Source organism: Monodelphis domestica, chromosome 8 (assembly GCF_027887165.1).
Source record: "Monodelphis domestica isolate mMonDom1 chromosome 8, mMonDom1.pri, whole genome shotgun sequence".
NCBI lineage: Eukaryota > Metazoa > Chordata > Mammalia > Didelphimorphia > Didelphidae > Monodelphis > Monodelphis domestica.
The window spans coordinates 58,398,591-58,420,219 of NC_077234.1; the positions used below are offsets into that span (position 1 = coordinate 58,398,591).

Consider the following 21,629-nt stretch of genomic DNA (forward strand, 5'->3'; position numbering starts at 1 on the left):
CCACCGACACTGCATAGTGTGTACTTTTCCACATCCCCTTGGAGATTATCTTGTTAAGTGATGTGAGGTGGTGTTCTAAGCTTAATTTCTACTGGTTAAATATGTGGTTTTTCTAGTAATTTTGTCAAATAGTAAGTCCTTCCCCTAGTAACTGATGTCTTTGAGTTTATGAAAAAACTATGCTTCTATGTTTATTTGTGTTTTTGTACCAAATTTTAATGCTTACTGACTTATAGTATAGTTTGAAATCTGATATTATTAGACTTTCCCACTTTTTTCATTATTTACTTTGTGTTCTTAAGATTTTTTACTTTTAGTTCCTCCATATGGATTTTGTTTGTTTTTCTAGGTCTTTAAAATATTTCAGGATTGGCATAATTGTTTAACAGACATAAATTAACTTAGGTATTATTATTATTATTATTTTCATTACATTATCTTGACCTACCCGTAAACTATTGTTGCCTTTATTTCTACAAAATGTTTTTTGTACTTGGTCTCTGATTTAGTCCTTGAATGAATTTTGGAAGATGCATTACCAGATATTTTGTTGCTTTAGTAATTATTTTGAATGGATTCCTCTTTCTAATTCTTGCTAGATTTTTTTCCTGCATATAGGAATGTTGATAATATAGATTTTTCTTGCATTATGGGGTTCAGGTTTTTTATTTATAATGTTCTTCTAAAGAACATAATAGTCCTTAAATTGTCTCTGCTGAAACTTCTGACACAAATTTCTAGTTTCTTCTCTTCTGGATTCCTTTTTTTTAAACATTCTGAAATTTTTCATTATTGTTCCATATTCTCTTGGGATCCCATTAGATTTTGATTTTTCCTTAGGTTTTATGTGTAATGTTTGACACGAGTCCTTTTTGATTTCTTAGGTTATATGTTTAACTCTTTCTAGTTTTAAGATTCATTCTGTAGATTTATCTGCTTTTGTGTCCTGAGTTTGTTGAGCTTTCCTATTGAAATATTTGGTGTTTGAGCATCTTCCTTATTGTTTTCCCTCATTCACTTTCTGACTGCTCCCCATTTGTGATTATAGATGGGAGAATAGGACCAGTCTGGCCCCACTGTCCACAAATTTCCTTGACTTCTTTCTTCCTTGTCTCTGAGGCTCAGTCTGTCACTTTTTTCAGAGTAAGAGAAGGATGGAGAACCTATTCCAGCCAATCTGCCAATAGCATTTATTAGTTTGGAGCTACAAATATGCAAAAGATAGCCGCCCTGCCTTCAAGCTCAAGTCATAATGGAGAAGAAATAAAACAAACTATAAGACAAAATAAATTGGAAAAACTTGAGATGGGGAAGTCACTAGATGGAATTTCCATAGATTCTGGATTCCTTACCTATGGATTATTCCATGTAGAAGACAACCGATTCCCCTTCTATCTTTTTTTCAGGTAACACAATATATCTGTGTACATGGCTTCAGAAGAAATAACTATATATGACTTCTAAAATAGATAGCTGTACAGACATGAGAATCAACAACTGTTTCATGGACTATTAAATATCTAGTTTATATGTAAACAACAGAGTACGTTAATTTGATGAAATGATGCCAAATTGCTGCGGTTATGAGAAGCAGCAGCCCTTCCCTGCATGGAGATGTAGCCAGGAGATTTGGAAGCTCTTGGTTTGTTGGAGAGGCCTTGTGTATTCCAGATGACGTGGGGCTTGGAAAAGGGTTCAAAATGAGAAGTTTCTTTGCTGATGACTAATAAAATTTGAATTTAAAGAGACAACGATTAAAAAAGAAATAGGAAAAATTAAAATGCTTCAGGAAGACTTGGCTCTTGCTGTGATGCCCAGAGAAGACATCCAAGAAATATAGCTTGCAGAGAAAGCCTTAGAGGAAGGTTAAGTGTTTTTCCCAGAGCAGGCCCTCCAGAAAGAGGAGGTAGGAATAGCCCAGAGGAGAGATATTTAGACCCTGACCCAACCAACATAAGTAGCCTTTCTTAGAACCTAATTGTGACTAGGAATCTCCAGCTGGACCAGTTTTCTCTCATTAATAGCATTTGAACTTTCATAGTATATGATAGAAAATGCTTACCAGAACAATGCTTTAAATTGATTTAGCCCTCTTTACATTGAAAGTTTTATTTTGAACATAATTTACATTGAAAGCTATACACTGGCCTAAATGTGTCAATATGATAGGGGAAATGAAGTGTGATTCACCATCTGTCAATTGTTAGACCTTACCATGATAGAATGTAAAACAAATACTCATCAAGAAATTTCCTTTTTTAAAGACAAATATAAGAAATTATGTCTGTAAAGCTACATATTTTTTAATCTTCACTGCTTTGATGTCTCACGCTTTTATCATTTCCTCTTGCAGCTTGGGGATTTTAGAGATTCCAAAATCCTTAGGGATTTTAGGGATTCTAAAATCTTTAGAATCAAGCTTGTTTCTGTTTCCATTTCAAATCTTTAATCAAGGTATAAATCTTATTCAAGATTGTTCAGCAATTAAAAATAAAAGGAAATTGATTGTATACTAGGTCTCCACAGGTATCCTTCTCTGAAAATGTAAGCATTTGTTCCAGTTCTATTGCTTTTAAGTTAATAATGACTAGCACTTATTACATAGTTACTGCTTTATAGTTTACACAGCATATGTTGTCTTATTTCATCCTCACAGGAACCTGGAGTGTAGCTGTAATTATCTTCATATATTATAGATGAAAAAACTCTGCCAGACAGAGAGTTAAGTGTTTTACTCAGGGTCACCCAGCTAATAAATATAGAAGGCTGGACTTGAATTCAGTTCTTTCTGATACCAAGCCCCGCTTACTTTCCCCTCTTTTTCCATGTTTTTCTAGTAATACTTGTTATCATACAAAGATTGGCTTCTAGCCAAGTGGACTTTGGGTCCTTATTGTCACTAAATAATGAGGAAAACTTTATATTTGCACATAATGAAAACAAGAGTGCAGTGATCTGCTGAGCCTCAAGGGGGTAGGTGGGCAATTGCTATCTGGGCCCTTTTGCCTGTAGATGCAAACTTTTGAGATGCAAACTTTTGAAATTATCTACTTCTGCTCTTTTTTGAAGTGAACCTGAGTAATGTACCTCTCTGGTGCTTTCCCCTATTGTAGCTGAAATGCAGAACATTGAACTCTGCTTCTGACAGAATCCTGTTTTGTGTTAACTTTAAATAACACAAAGTTATTATATACAGTGATTCTGTATCAGGAAGAAAATTACAGTGAAAGCCCTTTCATTTTATCTTTAAGTGAAAAAAATTGCATACCTTTTTTATTCATTTAGCTTGACCTCCCAATTTTCCCTCAAAAGCTTCAGTTAGTTCATTTTCCCTTCCCTGACTACTCAGCCAATGTGATCTTTCTAGGCAGATTTAAAGTAACATATGGGCTCCAGGTTTGAAGCTTCATTGGTTTGTTCAGTCATTCTCCAATTGGTGGGCATCCCTTCAATGCCTACTTTATCATCACAAAAAGAACTAGTATAGATGTTTTTATACATACAGGCCCTTTTCCTTTTGCTTTAATCTCTTTGGTATAATACTTAGGAAAGGTGTTTCTGGGTCAAAGGGTATGCACAGTTTTATAGCCTTGTGGACATAGTTCCAAAGTTCATAATTCCAATAACAGTGTATTAGGGCCCAAAATTTTCCAAGTTCTTTCCAGCATTTCTTTTCCTTTTCTGTCATAATAGCCAATCTAATACAGGTGAGGTAGTATCTCAGAGTTAATTTTAATTTCTCTATTCATTAATGGTGTGGAACATTTTTTCATGTGACTTGGTAGCTTTTATTTCTTCTTCTGAAAATTACCTGTTCGTGTCCTTTGACTTTTCTCAGTTGGGGCATGGTGCTTATTTTTATCAGTTTGGCTCATATTCTTATATTTGAGAAATGAGACGTTTATCGGAGAAACTTAATGTGATTTTTTTTCTCAGTTTTCCACATTGCTTCTAGTTTTAGCTACATTGGTTTTGTTTTTGCACAAAGTTTTAATTTCCTGCAGTCACTTCATTTCCTATGAACCTCTCAAATCTTTTGTTCATGAACCTCTTCCCTTTTCAATAGGTCTGACAGGTAGTTTCTTTCTTCCATGCTGCCTTCTCACTTTATGTCTAAATCATTTACCAATTTTGGTCATAGGGTGTGTGATGTTGTGAGATCCAGTTTCTGCCAGACTGCTTTCTAATTTTCTCAGCAGTTCTTGTCAGATAATGAGTTTTATCCCTCAAAGCTTGGATCACTAGATTATTGTGTTCGTTTACTCACTACTCTTTATTTCTTAGCCAGTCCTAGATTGTTTTTAAGATTACTGTTTTGTGGTATTGTTTGAAGTCTGGTACTGCTAGACTGCCTTCCTTCACATTTTGTTGATTGTCATTTTTATTTTATTGACTTAGCCTACCCATGAGCAATTAATATGTCTTCCCTGTTTAGATGTATTAAACTTTAGATGTTTTGTAGCTCCGGGGGTAGAATCTCAAGTCTTCTATATTGTCTGTAGTTATTTTAAAATGGAATTTCTCTTTCTTCCTGTTAGATTTTATTGTTAATGAAAAGAAATGCTAGTGATTTCTATGGACCTATTTGTTTTTTTACCCTAAAACTTTGCTAAAATTGTTAATTGTTTTGAACAGTTTTTTAGATTGTATGCTTCTTAAGGACATTTCTCTTTGAACTGAACCCAAAAAGTAATTTTGGTGTTTTAGACATGAAAAGCACAGACTTCTTTTTTAAGGATTGTAGAGTCATTTAATGCTTCATTTAAAACTTTTTTTTATCATATTGGAATCTCCCTAAAATTTCTAGACTGTTTCAAGGATTTATTTTCAGTTTAAGGATAGTAGTTCAAATCTGGCCTCAGACAATTACTTAATTCGAATGACCCTTGGTGAATTGCTTGACTCTTCCTTGGTTTCCTCATCTATAAAATGAACTGGAGAAGGAAAATGATAGACCTTGTCAAGAAAACTCCAGACAGAGTCACAAAGAGTCAGATATGACTGAACAATAGTAGAAGGAGAACATCTATTTAGGCCAAAACAAGTTTAGAAGTATCCAAGGCTAGGAAAAGGTTAATGAGAGGTTCTGAGTACTATGGGGTGTTCTCAGGCAGCATTTTGTTAGACTCCTAGAAATTCATTTCATTGGGGATTAAGAAAAAAAAAGTTAAAAAAAATTTTTTTATATATATTTTAGGAGCTGTTGGGTAGCACAGTGGATAGAATGCCAGGCCTTGAATTCAGGACTTCAAATTTGGCCCCAGACTCTTTCCTGTGTGGCTCTGGACAAGTTACTTAACACTCTTTCCTTCAGTTCCTCATCTACAAAGTGAGCTGTATCTTTGTTAAGAAAACTCCAAATGGGATAATGAAGAGTTGGCCATGGCTGAAACAACTGAACAACAATGAAAAATAAAAAACTTTTTTCCATTAATTGTATATGGTCTCAAGAATTTTAGGTGGTCTTTAGAAGTTTTTGGATTTGGTTTGTGTTGTTAGTGACTTCATGAATATTTAGATATATTTTAATGTACATTTCAAAAATAAACCTCAGGAAATGAATAATCTTTTTTCCCAATTGAGAAGACTTCATTATTTCCTTTTACTATTATATTGACTCTTTGCTATATTGTTTTAAATTGAACTAATTGTAATATGAATTAATGAATTGTACTTTATTTTTCCCCTCCATATTTTTAGACCAAAGAGAGTCTACAGTATGCATTGGAGACCTTGAATATGAATGGCTGCTCAGTGGAAGACCTAGGATTGGATTTCACACTACCAGGGTTTCCCAACATAGAACTGAAGAAAGGGGGAAAGGATATACCTGTCACTATCCACAACTTAGAAGAGTATCTACGAGTATGTAATACAGAAGAAAGCTTTCTTTTTCAGGGGGAAGGAAGGTTGTTTAAGTTTATCTGTACTCGACACCTTTTTTCTGCAGAGTTCTTACTATACCAGTCAATCTCGTGATACTTTTTGGTGCAAAGGTATATCTAGTAGTGTATTTAAATATAATTTGCACATTACAATTTTGTGCATAATTAATATTGGCTATCATATATTCAGATTGGGCTTTGGACAGAGTTCGTTTATATTCAAGTAATTAAAGGGTAGAGAGTCAAAATCTTAGAATTGGAGTGGATTATGGGGGTCATAGAATCCTATGGAAAAGGGTCCTCTTTTACCTCCTGTCCAATTGACCATCTTTCCAGTGTTTGCCAAAAACCCTCTAATGAGAAAAAACTCACACACTACTTCCAAGGGAAGCCCATCCTATCCACTTTTATGTGGATCTGTTAGGAAGTTTTCCTGACATCAGACTTAGTAGATTTGTCTCTTAAATTTGTCCCAAGCTCCTACTTCTGGTCCCTAGAGTTTTGTAGAAAAAATCTAACCCCTCTTCCACATATGAGGCCCTTCAAATACTTGAAAATAGCCATCACTTTTCTTCTTAAGTCTTCCCTTCTCTAAGCTAAAGATACTCAGTTCCTGAAAATAAAGTAGGTACTGATTGATTTGGTGACTCTTAAGCAAATTGTGACATGTTGGAATTATGCTAGGCTGTAAAATAACAAATATAAGGAATTTGAAAATATAGGACAACTGAGGCAAGCTCTTCAATTTTTGTTATAAGGTCTAGGAGAGTAGGAGAGAGAAAGATAGTAAAAAATGAAGGGTATGAAAACCAAAAGCATTAATAAAATAACTCTTAAAAGGAAACTGAACAAATAAACTTATTTCTTTAGTGGATCCTAATGCCATGAACTCAAGACCTTCCACCATTTTGACTACTCTCCTGTGTGTTCTCCAGCTCACCAGTGTCTTTGTGGTACCCCAGACAGGACAGAGTACAGTGGCCCTCTTCCCCTGCTTATTTATTACAGTTCAGGATGCAGCTTAAAATTGTGTTGCCTCATGCTACTATTGACTGAATTTGCAGGCTCCCCAAAACAGATCCCACTATGATGTCATTGATGATTTGTGGAGATTTAAAACTTTCTCATTTGTCTCATGAAAATAGATTACCTGATGAATTATAAGTTCTGTATTTTATTTTCTGATTGTAATTCTTTCCCAATTAACAAAAGTGAAGCCCTTTAAATTTTTTTTTATTGTACACTTTTAACTCAGCTAGTCTAGGATTAAACTTCCTAATTTAGAAAATTAAATTGTACTTCTAGCCAGCCTATATGACAAACAAATAATTCTTTAATCCTGTCCCCTCTCCAGAGACTGAGGCAATACAGGAAGCATTATCTTCCTTCCTCCCACCTCCACAAGGTTTCAGGGAGGGGAGATATTTGTGTGTTTGGTTAGAAACACCAGACTCCAATTCTTAACTAGCCTGTTTCTTTCTGATTGATGAAATCTGAAAGCCCCCAGCATGCTGCTAACAGGACTGCTGCCATGTTTCCATTAGCCATGATAAACCTGTGGGGGACCCTTCTAAGGATCAGGGCCAAGAGAAATTAGTGGATAATCAGAACTTCTTAGGTGTTCTGCTGCTGAATAACTGGCAGGCAAAGTCAAGTCCACTCTTTCATATTCAAGATTTCCAAAGATAGTGAAAGTCTGACTCAGGATCACACAACAGAGAAGACAACCTGTGGAAGGAAATGAGAAAATGATTATCCTGGCTAGTGGCAGGGGAGGAACAGGATACTTGTCCTCAAGTATTAGAAAGCCTACCATGGGGAATTGGACTTGTTCTCTTTGGTCCTGATGGACATAGCTAGGTTCAGTGAATAATAGTTACAAGAGGCAGATTTTAGACTGATGTAAGGAAAACAGAGCTGTTTAAAAGCAGAATCAGCTGCTTGAGAATATAATGGGCTCCTCCTCACTGGAAGCCTTCATGCCAGACTAAATAGACAATAAATAGACTGATGGGACAAGAGCAAGGGAGACCCAAGTTCAGACCCAGATCCAAGCTTTGTGACCTTGGACAAATCAGGTAAGTGTTGTTTGCCAAGATTTTCTCAACTGTAAAATGGGGATAGCACCTACTTGCCAAGAGTTGTATGCAGCATTTAGCACAGTGTTGGAGTTGGTGATATATAAATGTTAGTTATGATGATGGTGGTGGTGTTGATGATACCACTTGTATGTACAGCGTTGTATGTAGATTTTGTAAAGTATTCTTTTTCAAATACAGATTGGATCATAGTTGGCTTCAAAACTTCATTTCAACCCTCAGATTTTGCTTTATTAGGTCACCTCACCCTAACTTGGCCTTGCTTTTTCATTTATAAAATAAGGGAGTCATTATATTAGATTACAGTTCCTATTTATATTTAATTAGGCCCTGTGTTGTTATTGATCATTTAAAATAAAACAAGTACATATTGCTAGAATGCTTCAGTAGTTGCATGTCAAAGATAAGTGTGCCTCCTTAGCTAGGCAGCCAATTATGAATTTGCATTCCAATGAGATTTTTTTGGTTAGTATACCATAACGAAATGTGTTTTCTGTGACATTCTAGCCCCTTCTTGAGCCCAATAAGTTCTTTTGTTCTAATATGGAAAATTCTTAAGAAAACATTGCTTGGTAGGCATTTTTATTTTCTTCTCCCCTTAAATGATATGCAGGGCGATACTTTACCCTTTTGATTACAAACTATTAGGATAATAGATATTTTAGATTTAGTGGAATTTAGAAGTAAAGCCTTTTGGGTGGAATGAGGTGCACATAGTCTTTCATAAGTGATTTTGGTTAATTTTCCTCCTTATATAAAAGGATATTTTGGATTTGGTTGGGAATTTCCATTTTTTCCCATCAAGCCTAACTGGTATGTGTGAGGCTTTTTGTTCAACAGAAGAAAATGAGTCCTAAATACAATGAAAATTTTGCATTTGCTGAGGCTCCAAATTAAAAACAACCTTGAGGAAATTACTTTCCATTGAATTATGTCAGGGGGCCTAATAGCTTACAGAAAATAGGCATTTCATTATGCTTTGCCATACATTAAATAGAAAAATTGCATGAAATTTTTATGTCTTTTTTTTCCTCCCAAGCTGGTTATATTCTGGGCACTAAATGAAGGTGTTGCCAGGCAGTTTGATTCATTCAGAGATGGATTTGAATCAGTCTTCCCACTCAGCCATCTTCAGTACTTCTATCCTGAGGAAGTAAGTAATTTTTCTGAGTACAACAGCAATCTTTTAAATGGGCCTGCAAGTGCTAGTGGGTGTATACCAGATCTAAATCCCGCAGCTTTGTCAAACCTTTCCTCACCTCACAATCAGGGCCTCTTCTTCCTCCTGAATTACAGTCTTTACTAGTTGCTCCACCATGACCATCTCCTAGATTTGTTTGTTGAATTAAGATGTGGAAGGGCAGGTGGCCCGGATAGAGCAACACTGAAGCTATGGCACTGCCTTACATGGTGAAGGGTCTACGTTGTTTTGTTTTTCAAATTCATTTAGATTTCTCCTCTTACTGTCTTACCAACTAAGAACCACACTTGACTCCCTTCTGCTTCTGTGGGAGTGGAGGTTAAATGTGGCTCAGTGGCTTTAGGTTTGGGAGCATTATTAGACATTTTTAAGCTGCATTTTAAACTTGGTGATATATGTTTTACATAATCATAGTTGGTCTTACATAGCCATGTTGCAGGTGGTAATTAGCTGTTGAGAGAAGTATAGCAAAACCTTGGGAAAGTAGTCATGCCAGTAATATGGCATGAGAAAAGTCAAAGGGTTGCATAAATAATTTTAGTGTACCTAATTTTACAATGAAGTCTATTTTCTTGAAAGAAGAGACTTATTTTAATGCTGTATTAGAGCCAATTGATCCAGTATGTTCATACATCTTTCCTCAAGTCTAAATTTGATGCCTCATCATGCCATTTAGGTATCTGCCAAGACTGCCAGCAGAGCCCAAGCTTTTGTTTACCCCCCACCAAAACCCAGAGAGATTCATCCCCAGAAGGCTGGCCACCCCCTTAATCTGGAGAGGTGGGGTGGGGGGATTTATCTAGACAGAGAGAGGCTTTGTGATCTTTGGAAATGGAATATAAATACTCATGCTGAGGCCATGATGCAGTCAGCTGGACCGTATATGCCATCTCCCCTCCCCAGACATTTCAGACAGGCCCACAGTGGGTGTGCTCCTTTCTGTCTCATCGCCTGATGTCTTCCCTTGTATGTTGACCTTATAGCTGGATCAGCTTCTGTGTGGCAGTAAAGCAGACACTTGGGATGCAAAGACACTGATGGAATGCTGCAGGCCCGATCATGGCTATACACATGACAGGTAATGATGACAAGGGTCTCTTATGTTGGAATTGGAGACAGGCAGGTCTCAGAAGAGATTTTCTGGCTTAAACAAGAAGAGCTGTTTTAAAGGATCCCCTTCAACACTTTCAAGAGAATTTTTTTACCTTAGTGTAATACCTGTTAAAAGCTAAGAAGCTCATTTTCAGTTGATAAACAATAGAAAAGGAAAAGAGTTTAGGTTTCATTGTAATTAATAGCAACAAAAAAATCTTGGATCCAAAATCCAAGGCACCCAAGTAGTGTGACTCATTTATGTTATCTCTCTACAAATATAATCTTTTATATCTGGTTATGAATACATAGAGATGAAACACTAAAGAGCAGGCCACTCTCTAATTTTAAATTGTCATTAATGAATGGGTCACTATCTGGGTTATGAATATTTTGGCTTCAAGATTTCTGCTGTGTGAACTAGATGAACTTCTAATAAACCTGCTTGGTAGAGCTTGGCCTCATAAATTGTTTTCATTCTCTTATCTAGAGATCATATAGATATGTCATTTCATTTATTTCTGATAAAGTAGATAGTGTTTTATCCCATTGTATAGATAGGAAAACTGAAGCTTTAAAAAGTGACTTTGCAAGTCTCTCAGGTAATTGATGGTAAAAGCTAGAGTTTGAATCTTAGTCCAGGTTACTTTCCTCTCTGCCCCCTTCCCATTCCTGTGTCATGCCAGCTTGCATGCTGCATGGGCATGGCCTGTTGCGCCGCCGGGCGCTGTGTTCCTCTCCCCCCCGCCCCCCCAATTGTCCTCGGGTGGTGGTTGCTGTGTCAATTTCATACAAAACTATGTTCCTGATTCCAGGTTTGATTTTAGTGATATTTTGCTGATATTGACTCTTGATGGCTTTTAATATTTAGCATTCTCATGGTAATGGCTAATATATATGGGTAGAAATAATAATAAATATGAAATAATTTTGTTTCTTTGTTGTTTTAGTCGAGCTGTGAAGTACCTGTTTGAGATTCTCAGTGGTTTTGATAATGAGCAGCAGAGATTATTTCTTCAGTTTGTGACTGGTAGCCCAAGATTGCCTGTAGGAGGTGAGTATGTTTAGTTGGCTTTTACCTCACATCTCAGTAGAGCTATTGCTTGTCTAGGCTTTTGAAGATAGCTATTTTCACATAGTTAGCATTAAGGCTTTCATTTTAATTGGTACTTCAGTTTTTCAACTTGATTTATCAGAGCTAGAAGCTCTGAATTATATCAATTGCTTCAAAATATCTGCTTAATAATCATTTCATGCATGACATAAGGGACAAGAAAATACATGTAGGTAGAGTTTGGTAAGAAATAATTGCATTTGATAGAATTAGTAGCCCTGAGTGATGTGGCTATTTGTGCTTCTGAGGAAAATCTAATGCTTTTTTTTCCTTTTAAAATTCAAGGCATATGAATATAGGAAAGTCAAAATGGCTGTCTGTTGTCTAAGATGAAAATGGTTCATTTAGAATTAAGTCTTTTTTTTTTTCCACCCTTACCTTTCATCTTAGAATCAATACCATGTATTGGTTCCAAGGCAGAAGAGTGGTAAAGGCTAGGCAATGTAAGTTAAGTGACTTACACAGCCAGGAAGTATCTCAGATCAGATTTGAACTGAGGCTCTGGACCTGCCTCTCAATCCACTGAACCACCCAGCTTCCCCCAAGAATTAAGTCTTAATAGATAATTTTATATCGTATTTTAAGAGATGTAAATATATTTTTAAATGTTGATTTTTGTGTCTGTATTACATGCTGTCTTGTAAAGCTAATGTCTGTATGTAATAAGTGGATTGAGCAGCCATCCCAGATAGATCAGTTCAATTGCTAAACTATAGAAGAAGGAATGAAACCTGCATACATTTTGGTATTTCCCGGCCAAATATTTTCTTGTTTAGATAAAAGTGCAAGAAACCTTGTTGTTTCTGTGATTTCCTCACTGCCCTGGTCTTCTTAAAAAGTTTTTTTTTTTTAATGGTTAAGAGATTTCCACTATGTGAACTAGCTGAATTTCTAAAAAACCTACTTGGTAGAAATTGGCCTGATAAACTTAGCTTTTAGCAACACCAAGTTACTTGTAAAAACTTAATGATTGCCAGGTATCTTATATGCTTATTTTATTGATAAATGCATTGGCTTTTTCTTCCTTTCCTCTGTATCAGGCTTCCGAAGTTTGAATCCTCCTTTGACAATTGTCCGCAAGACCTTTGAGTCAACAGAAAATCCAGATGACTTCTTGCCCTCAGTAATGACTTGTGTGAACTATCTCAAGTTGCCAGACTATTCAAGTATTGAGATAATGCGTGAAAAACTGTTGATAGCTGCCAGAGAGGGGCAGCAGTCATTCCATCTTTCCTGATCACAATGAAAAATGCAATGTCTGCCTGTTACAGCAAAAGAGAAAAAAATCATGATTTCTTTTCTAAATGTATCACCTGAGTCAAGGAAACGTGTTACTCCTTCTTGTAGAAAAACGGCTTGCAGATTATAAAAGAGACACTTGGTTGATATTTCTTAACGGCCCCATGGACTTAAAAGTGATCAGGCCCTAAAAAAAAGTTGTTGTGACAAGGTTTCTTTAGCAAGTTCTTGTTTAAATTATCATTTATTTGATGAGTGAAGTTTTTAAACTTGCTTTGCTGTGTGAAATTTAAAAAGGGATGTTTTTCCAGGCTGGAACAATAAATGTCGCTGTGCAGTTTAATACTGGGCTGTGTGTATCCATCTAGCTAAGTCTGCAGTTTTATTTCCTCCAAAGACAACTTTTGTACATAAGTACAGAAATGAAAACACATGTATTTGACATAGAGTTTAGTAGACTAGCTCTCTGTACCTTCACTTGCCTCTGATTTTTCTCCCTTCCTCCGTGTATTGTCTGATGTGCAATTCACATGGTTATTTTTTGTGTACAACACTCACAACAATTGTTACATTTTCGTTGGCATGGGCGTTTACCGTTCCATGTTTTCTCTCAAATTAAGATATAATTTAAATTTTACTGAATTAAAATATATTGTCGATATAACTCAGCCTTTGTAACTAGGTAGATTCTTTCATATAGCTTAGTTTTAATGTAGTTTTAGGCTATATTGGCTACAGCCTTTACCAGATGACACACTAGGACTGTTTACACAGTTATTTCAGGCAACAAAAAGCCTCCAAAGTGGAGGCAAGGAAGAAATCATTATTTTTTTGTGTGTGTGTAGTTGAAAAATTCAACAGATTGGGCTGGCCAGTATTTATTATTATATGGCCAGAGCATTTTGAATTGATGTAAAGTTTTAAAAGGAAATTAGCAGTTTTCATTCCCTGTTCTAGGAAAACTTTTTTCCCCTTGTTCTTAAGTTCTTGCTTTTCTTTCATAGTTTTGCTTTCATTCCTTTCTCTTCACCCTTCCTTCCTTCCCTCCCCTCTTCCCCAGTGCTAGCTTGGAACAAACAGTTCAGCCTTTGTCTTGACACAGATAAAGCACCTGTAAGCAATGCTCTGTCCAACTGTTTTATGTGCTGATTTCTCAAATCTGCAATAATTTACTTCATCAGGTTAATGTTTTTACCTGAATATAAATAAATAAAGTTTGCTTCACCTTTTTGTTTATAGTTTTGTACTGTATCCATAAGTTCAATTGTGTAAATTTATTTCAATGCCAGTAAATCATTTAAATCTCCATGACTAATTGCCTATGGTCATGGCTGATTTGCTATTTAAACAAGAGTTGCAATATATGCGATTAAACTCCGTGGAGAGATGACTGAAGGAGATTCTTTCCTTCCATGGGTTAAAAATTTACAGTCTGCTACAAACATTCTTGAGAAAGAACTTTCTATGATTCATCTCTTTGAAAATCTGAGATGAGTTCATTATTTTTATTCAACTTTGAGAAATCAAATTTATTTTTAGTTTGATCACTTGTTCAAAAATTTATTTTGTCACTGTAAGAATCCCTATCTTCCTCCCCTTTTCATCCCTAAAGTAACTTAGTGGCTGTTTTATTTGGGTGAATGTGTCATTTTAGAATGAATTTAAATGGCCTTTCACATATTTTTTTACAGTTAAATTAGTCACAGAATTTCCTATGAAGCAAATCCAGCGAAGTGCCATTGAACTATAACTCAAACTTGTGATGAGGTGTGAAATTTGAAATCATTGAAGAAAGAATATGAAAATTAAAAAACCATATTAAAATGGAATAAAGGAACTACATTTTTACATGTGACATTGGATAGCATTAGTTTCATAAAACAAAGGCAGTGTTAGAGCATGGATTAATTTGTTTCATATTGTTAATACTTTTTTTAAGCTAAGCACAATAGTTTTGTGTTTATAATGTCTGGATATAGCATTTTGTTCTGCATTTTTAAAAAGTTCTATATTTTAAAAATTATAGATCTGTGTTGCCAAAAAAAGGGCAAGTAATGTTTTATATTAAAATATCTGTATTTGATATTTTTTTAAAATCCATGTTGTCTCCCTGCCTAATATGGCTTCATTGGTTTGCATTTAATATAGATACAGTCGTGGTTGAATTGGAAATTCCGAAGTGTGAATAAATCAGTCACTACTTGTGACAACACCAAGAGATCATTATTGACCAATTTAAAAAAAAAAAAAGAAACCACTTAAGTTTTTAGTGGTTGAGCTCTCCTGTCACAAAACCAACAGATTTATTCATAAGGTTTCAGAGATTGACTAAAGGATAGCAAGATGTTTCCTTCCCATATAAAGCAACCTTTCTTGGTCAAGGTCAACCACACCACTGGCCAACAGGATGTAAGAAAACATCTATTGATGGCTTTTGCTGGGCCTTAAAATTCCATCATACTGCCCTCCATAAGCATTAGCCACCTTAAAAAAGCAATACAGATAACAAAGTAGTCAATGAGAAGGCTTTATTGTCCTTTGATTTTTGCTGAATTGGTTTCAGATCAACTTGGACCATAATTGAAATTGAAAGTCTATTGGCTTATTCAGTTCTCCAAGGGGATGCCTATGTGCCCCGTGAATTCATCTCTGTTTTTTTGTTTTTGGCTATTTAGAGTACCTCCATAAAGTTTGGGGGAAGAACTTAACCACCCTACTATTTTAATTCATCTCACTTTTCCTTCAACCATGGCAGAAGGAACTGAGAGAATTAATATAAATGAAAGCAACATTCTTTACTAACCCAGAATAAAAGGCTGCTTGCCCTGAAGGAATGTCTGAACAGCTAGCTTAACAGGTTAAAATCCAGTTCATGAGTAGAGAGTAGAATTTGTTAACCTTTTTAAAAAAGTATAAAGAAAGTTATAAAGTTGCTCTGTATTGGACTTAAAAGTACAGTTAAAGGTATAATCTTATGAGAGGAGGGTTGATTAATATGTTGGATCACATTGCAGCTCCTATGTATATATAATATAGTTAATCTCTCATTGTCATGAAGCCTATAAAGAAGATTGTTTCCTTGACTCCTAAGGTCTTCAAGTTGTTTTTCACTAATGTCAAATGCATCTCAAGGAACTACAATCAACTCTTGGTTATCCATTTCCAGGGTTCAACCTCCAGGTTGCTTCTGTAACCTGGGGCAAGTACATGCAGACAACTCCATCACACACACAACTCACACACTCATCAGCATTACGGTGTGTTTGCAAGAAATAAAAATGCAATTGTTAACTAAACAATTTATTCAGTTTATTCAGAATAGCAAAACTGGAAGGGGGGAGGGGGCAGGAATTCGAGTGCTTTCCAAAACCAAATCATTTGAATTATTTCCTTTATGGGATGGTGGATTCCCTCAGTAGCATGGAGGATGATCAAGAGTTGACTCAGAAGTTCCATCATTTCAGGCTTCCTTTCCACACTTACCTAAGTGTTTGCTTCTGACCTTAACTGTAGTAGAAGACCATGGTTTTAAAAATGTTCTTGGCTAGATAATAGTCTTTCGGATATTCTTTTGAGTAGTTGAGTCCTCAATTGGACCTTGAAATGACACACATTAAATCCCAGTGACAACGTGCTTCTTTCAAGATGCAAAGAAAGCAAGATAATTAAAATTCGAACTTATTCAAATGTATAGCAAAGGAAAGTTTTTTAAAAATTTAAGATAATTATCATTATGCAAAAAATTTAGCAATTAATGCCACTTTTCGTAAAACAAACCAGTGATTCTCTAACAATAGAACTATGGTTCTCTTTCTCCCACCCCTCCCCTCCCCAGCTCATTGATAGAATGAAATCTATCATCAATTGCTAATACTTGTATAAAGTTTTTTTCTCTATCTTAATCCAAAACAATCATTTATATGAAAATTCTTCCTCTGTTGGAATAGTAAAACCTTAAGCTACAGCTTCATATGTAAAGATGCATAAATACACTGACTTCTCCCTTAATATATTTTTAATAAATAGCATCCTGACTTGATCACTTTTTAAATTGTACTTTAGAGGATTTCTTCAGAAAAGCGGAATGTGCCTTTTTGTAGTGCTTTGGAAAAGCTGATGAATTGATCCAGCTGACCATTACAAGGAATGCGGTTAACTGTTGCTCATTTTTGAAGGGATGGTTAATGGGGGAAAGTCCTAGAAAGATAGGTCCATGGGTGTGGAATTGTTACTTAAGGTTAACTGAGGGTGACACCTGTACCTTTAAGTAATGCTTCTCTATGCAGTGATGAAATTGTGCCTTTGAGATTTGGTTTATATTTCAAAATAAAAATCCTCACTTAAAAAATTAAGACTGACTACAAAGACAGGAGGAGTTATTTTTCCTGGGAAAAAAAATGCATCCTCTTATCAGAACACTAGTTGGATTCCTAGGCTTCATGCCTGTCCTGGGACTGACTTGGCTGTTACAACCTATTAGAATAAAGACAGGCATTTACCAAAACAGGAAAGTGGGTAGAATGCACTGGGCAGGAGGTAAAAATGAGGTCATGATTTTTAGGAAAAAAAAGTTTTAGTGATGTAATGGAACTGGATAGACTATCTCGAGGTCTTACACCTGACATAGAGGTCTTAAACTAACCACCACATTAACCGAAAACAACATTTTTCCTGAGTGTACGTCTACATGTAACTACTTTGTGATCAGTAAAATGCTCTGAGCCTCAGATGAACGGTGCTATTCAACTTAAACCTGTTACAGAATAAGAGCATTTCCATAACATTTGTAATTAATACAATGCTGTCTGTATTATATAAATTGTGTATATTGAGGTAGTGAGGCATTATGTTAAAGAATAACAAATTAATTTGACTTATGTTGATAGATGTTGACATTTTAATGACTCCTTTGGATAGTATTTTTAAATCTTTACTATTAAAATGGAAGTTATTTTGACCATTGTTCCAATATTAAGTTTATAGATTAAACTACTTTATCCCCTTGAAGTACTATTTGGAGGCCAGTGGACACTACACAAGACATTTCATTTTGGCTTGAAACGCTATAGCCCATTTATTATAAAACACTCCACGTTTACTAAAAAACCCAGGTTTATCTTTTTGGACAACTCAAAACCAATCCTTTCTCAACTTTTGGTTGTCAGGTTATCACTCCCCAAAGACAGTACATGAATTACACATATATACCTTTACCAAATGGATGACGGTGTGCTGGAATACCAAAGTGCTGCTATCCTAGTATCTATGCAATAGGTTACCAAAGGTGGTAGTCTTAAGAGCCACCCTTAATAATCCTCACTGTAGGAATGATTCCCCTGTTCTCTGTGCCCATGTACAATTGAGATGGATGGCCTGGCCCAGCCAGTATTGATATTTCTACTAAATCTGTGATATTTCTACTTAAATCTGCTTTACTGCTCTAAATCCATGGCTAGATGTTAGGATCCAGCACAGCATCACTAAATGGAAAAGCCATATAGGTTTCAGAGGTGTGGGCTTTTGAGATATTAATAATATAATTATGAGGTAATGTTGCAGCTACACAAACTAGCCATAGAAAATGTACACATAGATTATTGGCATGCCAGAAAGCTTCCTTAAATTCAAGCAGAGGACTGATCATTTGTCAAGGGATGTCAGATAAGGTTCTTACACAGGTATGAATTGGACTAGGTGGTTCCAACTTAAGTATGAGAATTCTAACTGGCATCTCTGAATCCTTTTATTTCTAGTTGTATTCCTGTTTGTCCTTTTTTTTTAAGAGTTATATGTTATATTTAGAGTATATGAAATGAATACCTTCAAATTAGACCATTAATGTCATGAATAAAAGAAAGCCAACAGCATACTTTGACATAATGTAAAAATTCTATTAGAACTAAACTCTCAAAGAGAGTTGCTGATTGGAATTAAAATTAAATGCCATGAAAATGTAAATCTAAACTTTTCTCCACCCCCAAGAATAATTAGAATAAAGATGGTTTAGATTCACGTCCACTAAAATCAGTTTCCTCTTGGTCATTCTAAAGATAATTATAAAAAGTTATTTAGGGATGCTGCTTTTTGAGAATACTTCTTGGGGCAGCTTGGAGGCTAAAAAGATGAGTCAGACTAGAGATGGTAGGTCATTGGTTAAAATCTGGCCCCAGACTAGCTCTATGACCCCTAGGCAAGTCTCTTAACCTCAAATGCCTAGCCCTGACTGCTCTTCTTCTTTGAAACCAATAGTGAGTAGACACAAAGTAAGGGTTTTTTAAAAATCTAGAAATCATAGTTGTCTTTTTTAATCGTTTTTAACCTTTAAGAAAAATTAGGCTTAGGTTCTAATTTGAATTATATTGGTCCCCATTAATGTTATTTTCCAACAAATTCATTTTGATGACAAAAGCTTATTGTTTTGGTGCAAAATTTTACAAAGTTTGATTAAACTTAAAAGTACTTCAAGAAGAGAGATTTATGGCAATAAAGCAGTTAATTGAAATGAGTCCGGGAGTTAATTCTGAGTTCTAATACCTGCTTTGCCTCTATAATTCATTGTGAGCCCCCTTGACTGTGTAGCTGAACTTCTCTGGGTCTTTCCTCATCTGCACAGTAACTCACAACTTGTACAAATAGAGCCTTAAAATTTGCCAAGATCTTCATGTATTTGTGAAGAAGGAATTCCCAATTTTCTTAGCCACATCTGAGAAATGAAGAAAGAGTCTCAGAGAAGTTGAGTAACCTTTTCATAGAAGATAACCAGTAAGCTGAGACTTGAGCTCAGGTCTCTTGACTAGGTCCTACTTCTATGTTGTTCATCACACTGAGTTGTCATAGATGATTTCCAAAATCCTTCTAGCTCTTAACAATAAGAGAACCTTTGCTTCTGTTGTTCTCTGGATCCTCCTGGTCCAAGAGAACACTTTGAAGGTTGTTTGTTTTTGGTATTCAGTTTCAATAAGGACTGTCAGGCTATCCCTTCCTGGTTTTGCTGGGGGGAGGGGGGGCAGAAGCAGCTTTCATAATGTTTAACTCAAAACTTAATGATTTAATTTGACTACAATTCTTTGGGGAAAATGATAACTTCCATTATCTAGTTGATCAAACACTTTCTAAACCCACATGAATTATGTGTAGCTTTCTCCAGTTACTCTTGATTTCATATACATGCTAGGATGGCTGGGTTTCTGGGATGTTTTACATGTCCCATTTCAAACTAAAGCACTATTATGAATGCCATTATTTATCTTGTTATAATGATTCAGTGGTTATTGGCATGCTAAGAAGAATCCAATTTCTCAAGTGCAAACGGTAGAACAATTCTGCTCCAGTGAGTGAATAACTGGGTCTCTTAGTTCTTTGATTAATTATTTGTGAACATAGGATCAGAGGATTTTGAATTGTAAAGGACCTTAGGAATCATGTATTTAACCCCCTTCATTTTGTTTTATGGACTGATGAAGAGCTTGGTCCTTGATATATACCTATTTCAGTAGATCTGAAGGTTCATGTGTGTGACTGTTTCTCCATTGGTGCTGATTACAAGCCTCAATTTATGGGATCTTTATCTATGGCTTTATCAAGCTGACATTTTGGAAATTTAGTCCCTGTGAGGATAGCACTCCTGCTATTGAATTAAAACTCTTTCGCTTACCAGACATCTTTTCCTCTGTTTCCTTAATAATGCATTTCCTGCATATAATTAATTGCTGAAAATGTTGCCTACTTATACTCACCATACATCCCCTAGTTGCTTCTTGGTTTGGTTCCTGGATTTTTGTTCTTTAGAGTTTATGATGTTCCAAGATTCATTTATATTTCTAAAAAGGAAGATAGATAGATTGGTTGATTTTGGTGTTAGGGAGCAGCTTGGGATTGGTGAAAACATTGTACAACATCCCAAAAGCAATCCAGTGTACTGTCTTCAATTATATTCTGCCCCCAACTCATCCATTTGCAGTGCCTTTCTCAGGTGTATACACACACACACACACACACACACACACACACACACACACACACACACACACACACACACACACACACACACCCCTACCTAATTTAATAGACTGTACCTCCAACTATTTCATATACTGAAAAATAGGCATTTTAAAATGCCATTTACTTTTCCCTATATGTATCAAGTAATCCTGGATCTCATTAAGGATGGCTTATGATGTTCTTAAAGCTTGAACACACAATCATCCACAAATTGGAGGACCTCATCATCTGTATTAGGATTTCTTAACCTCCTTTGTATCCCAGGAATCTAGTAATTCCTATGGACCTCTTTTCAGAATAATTTTTAAATGCATAAAATAAAATGCCTAGAATTACAAAGGAAGTGAATTATATTGAAATAGTTATAGAAAATAAATATTTTTGAAGTTCACAATCCCCAGGTTAAAAACTATAGGGAACCCTTCCATCTGCCACTTGTCTAGAAACTGTCCCAAGTTTTATATACATAAAAATAAAGCATATTCTATATTTTAAAACTATAAAGCCATGAAAAAGATATTGTAATAATCACATAAATTAACATTCTGAATTTTAAAAGTACATTTGAATTGACTACAATGCCAGAACTAAAAGAATACTATAACTATCTGGTACAATTTTGCATTAATGTTTTTTCTCTATTTTACTTTTTCATCAATTAATTATGTATTTTCTTCTATTCCCATCTCTATTCCCTACCTTATTGGGGGGGGGGGGGGGAAGAAAAGTAAAATCCTTGTAGTGAATCAACATAACCAAAGAAAAATTCCCACATTGGTTATGTCTGAAAAATAGGTTTCATTCTGCATCTTGCATCCATCACTTCTGGATTTTTATCTGTCATTCTGTATCTTCTGGTTTCTCTGAAACCAGTCCCTTTCCTAATTTCTTATAGCACAGTACTATTCCATTATAGTCACAAACCATTTTGCTTCCATACAGATGTGAAAATGATAGAGATTTTTGGAGTTATTTCAGTTTTTAGTATAACATCAGAT

At 35.4% G+C, this 21,629-nt stretch overlaps 1 protein-coding gene across 50 annotated transcripts in view; it reads left to right on the forward strand.

The window, feature by feature from the left end:
- TRIP12 (thyroid hormone receptor interactor 12) overlaps positions 1-13,854 on the forward strand; it is a 167,680-nt gene extending 153,826 nt beyond the window's left edge. For all 50 annotated transcript variants that reach the window (XM_001364975.5, XM_056807049.1, XM_056807059.1 and 47 more), the window contains 5 exons: positions 5,701-5,865; positions 9,024-9,137; positions 10,169-10,263; positions 11,228-11,331; positions 12,432-13,854. In XM_001364975.5, the coding sequence (XP_001365012.2) occupies positions 5,701-5,865; positions 9,024-9,137; positions 10,169-10,263; positions 11,228-11,331; positions 12,432-12,628 (675 nt within the window). In that variant the 3' untranslated portion in view covers positions 12,629-13,854. The remainder of the gene's footprint in view (positions 1-5,700; positions 5,866-9,023; positions 9,138-10,168; positions 10,264-11,227; positions 11,332-12,431) is intronic.
- Positions 13,855-21,629: the final 7,775 nt, after the last annotated feature.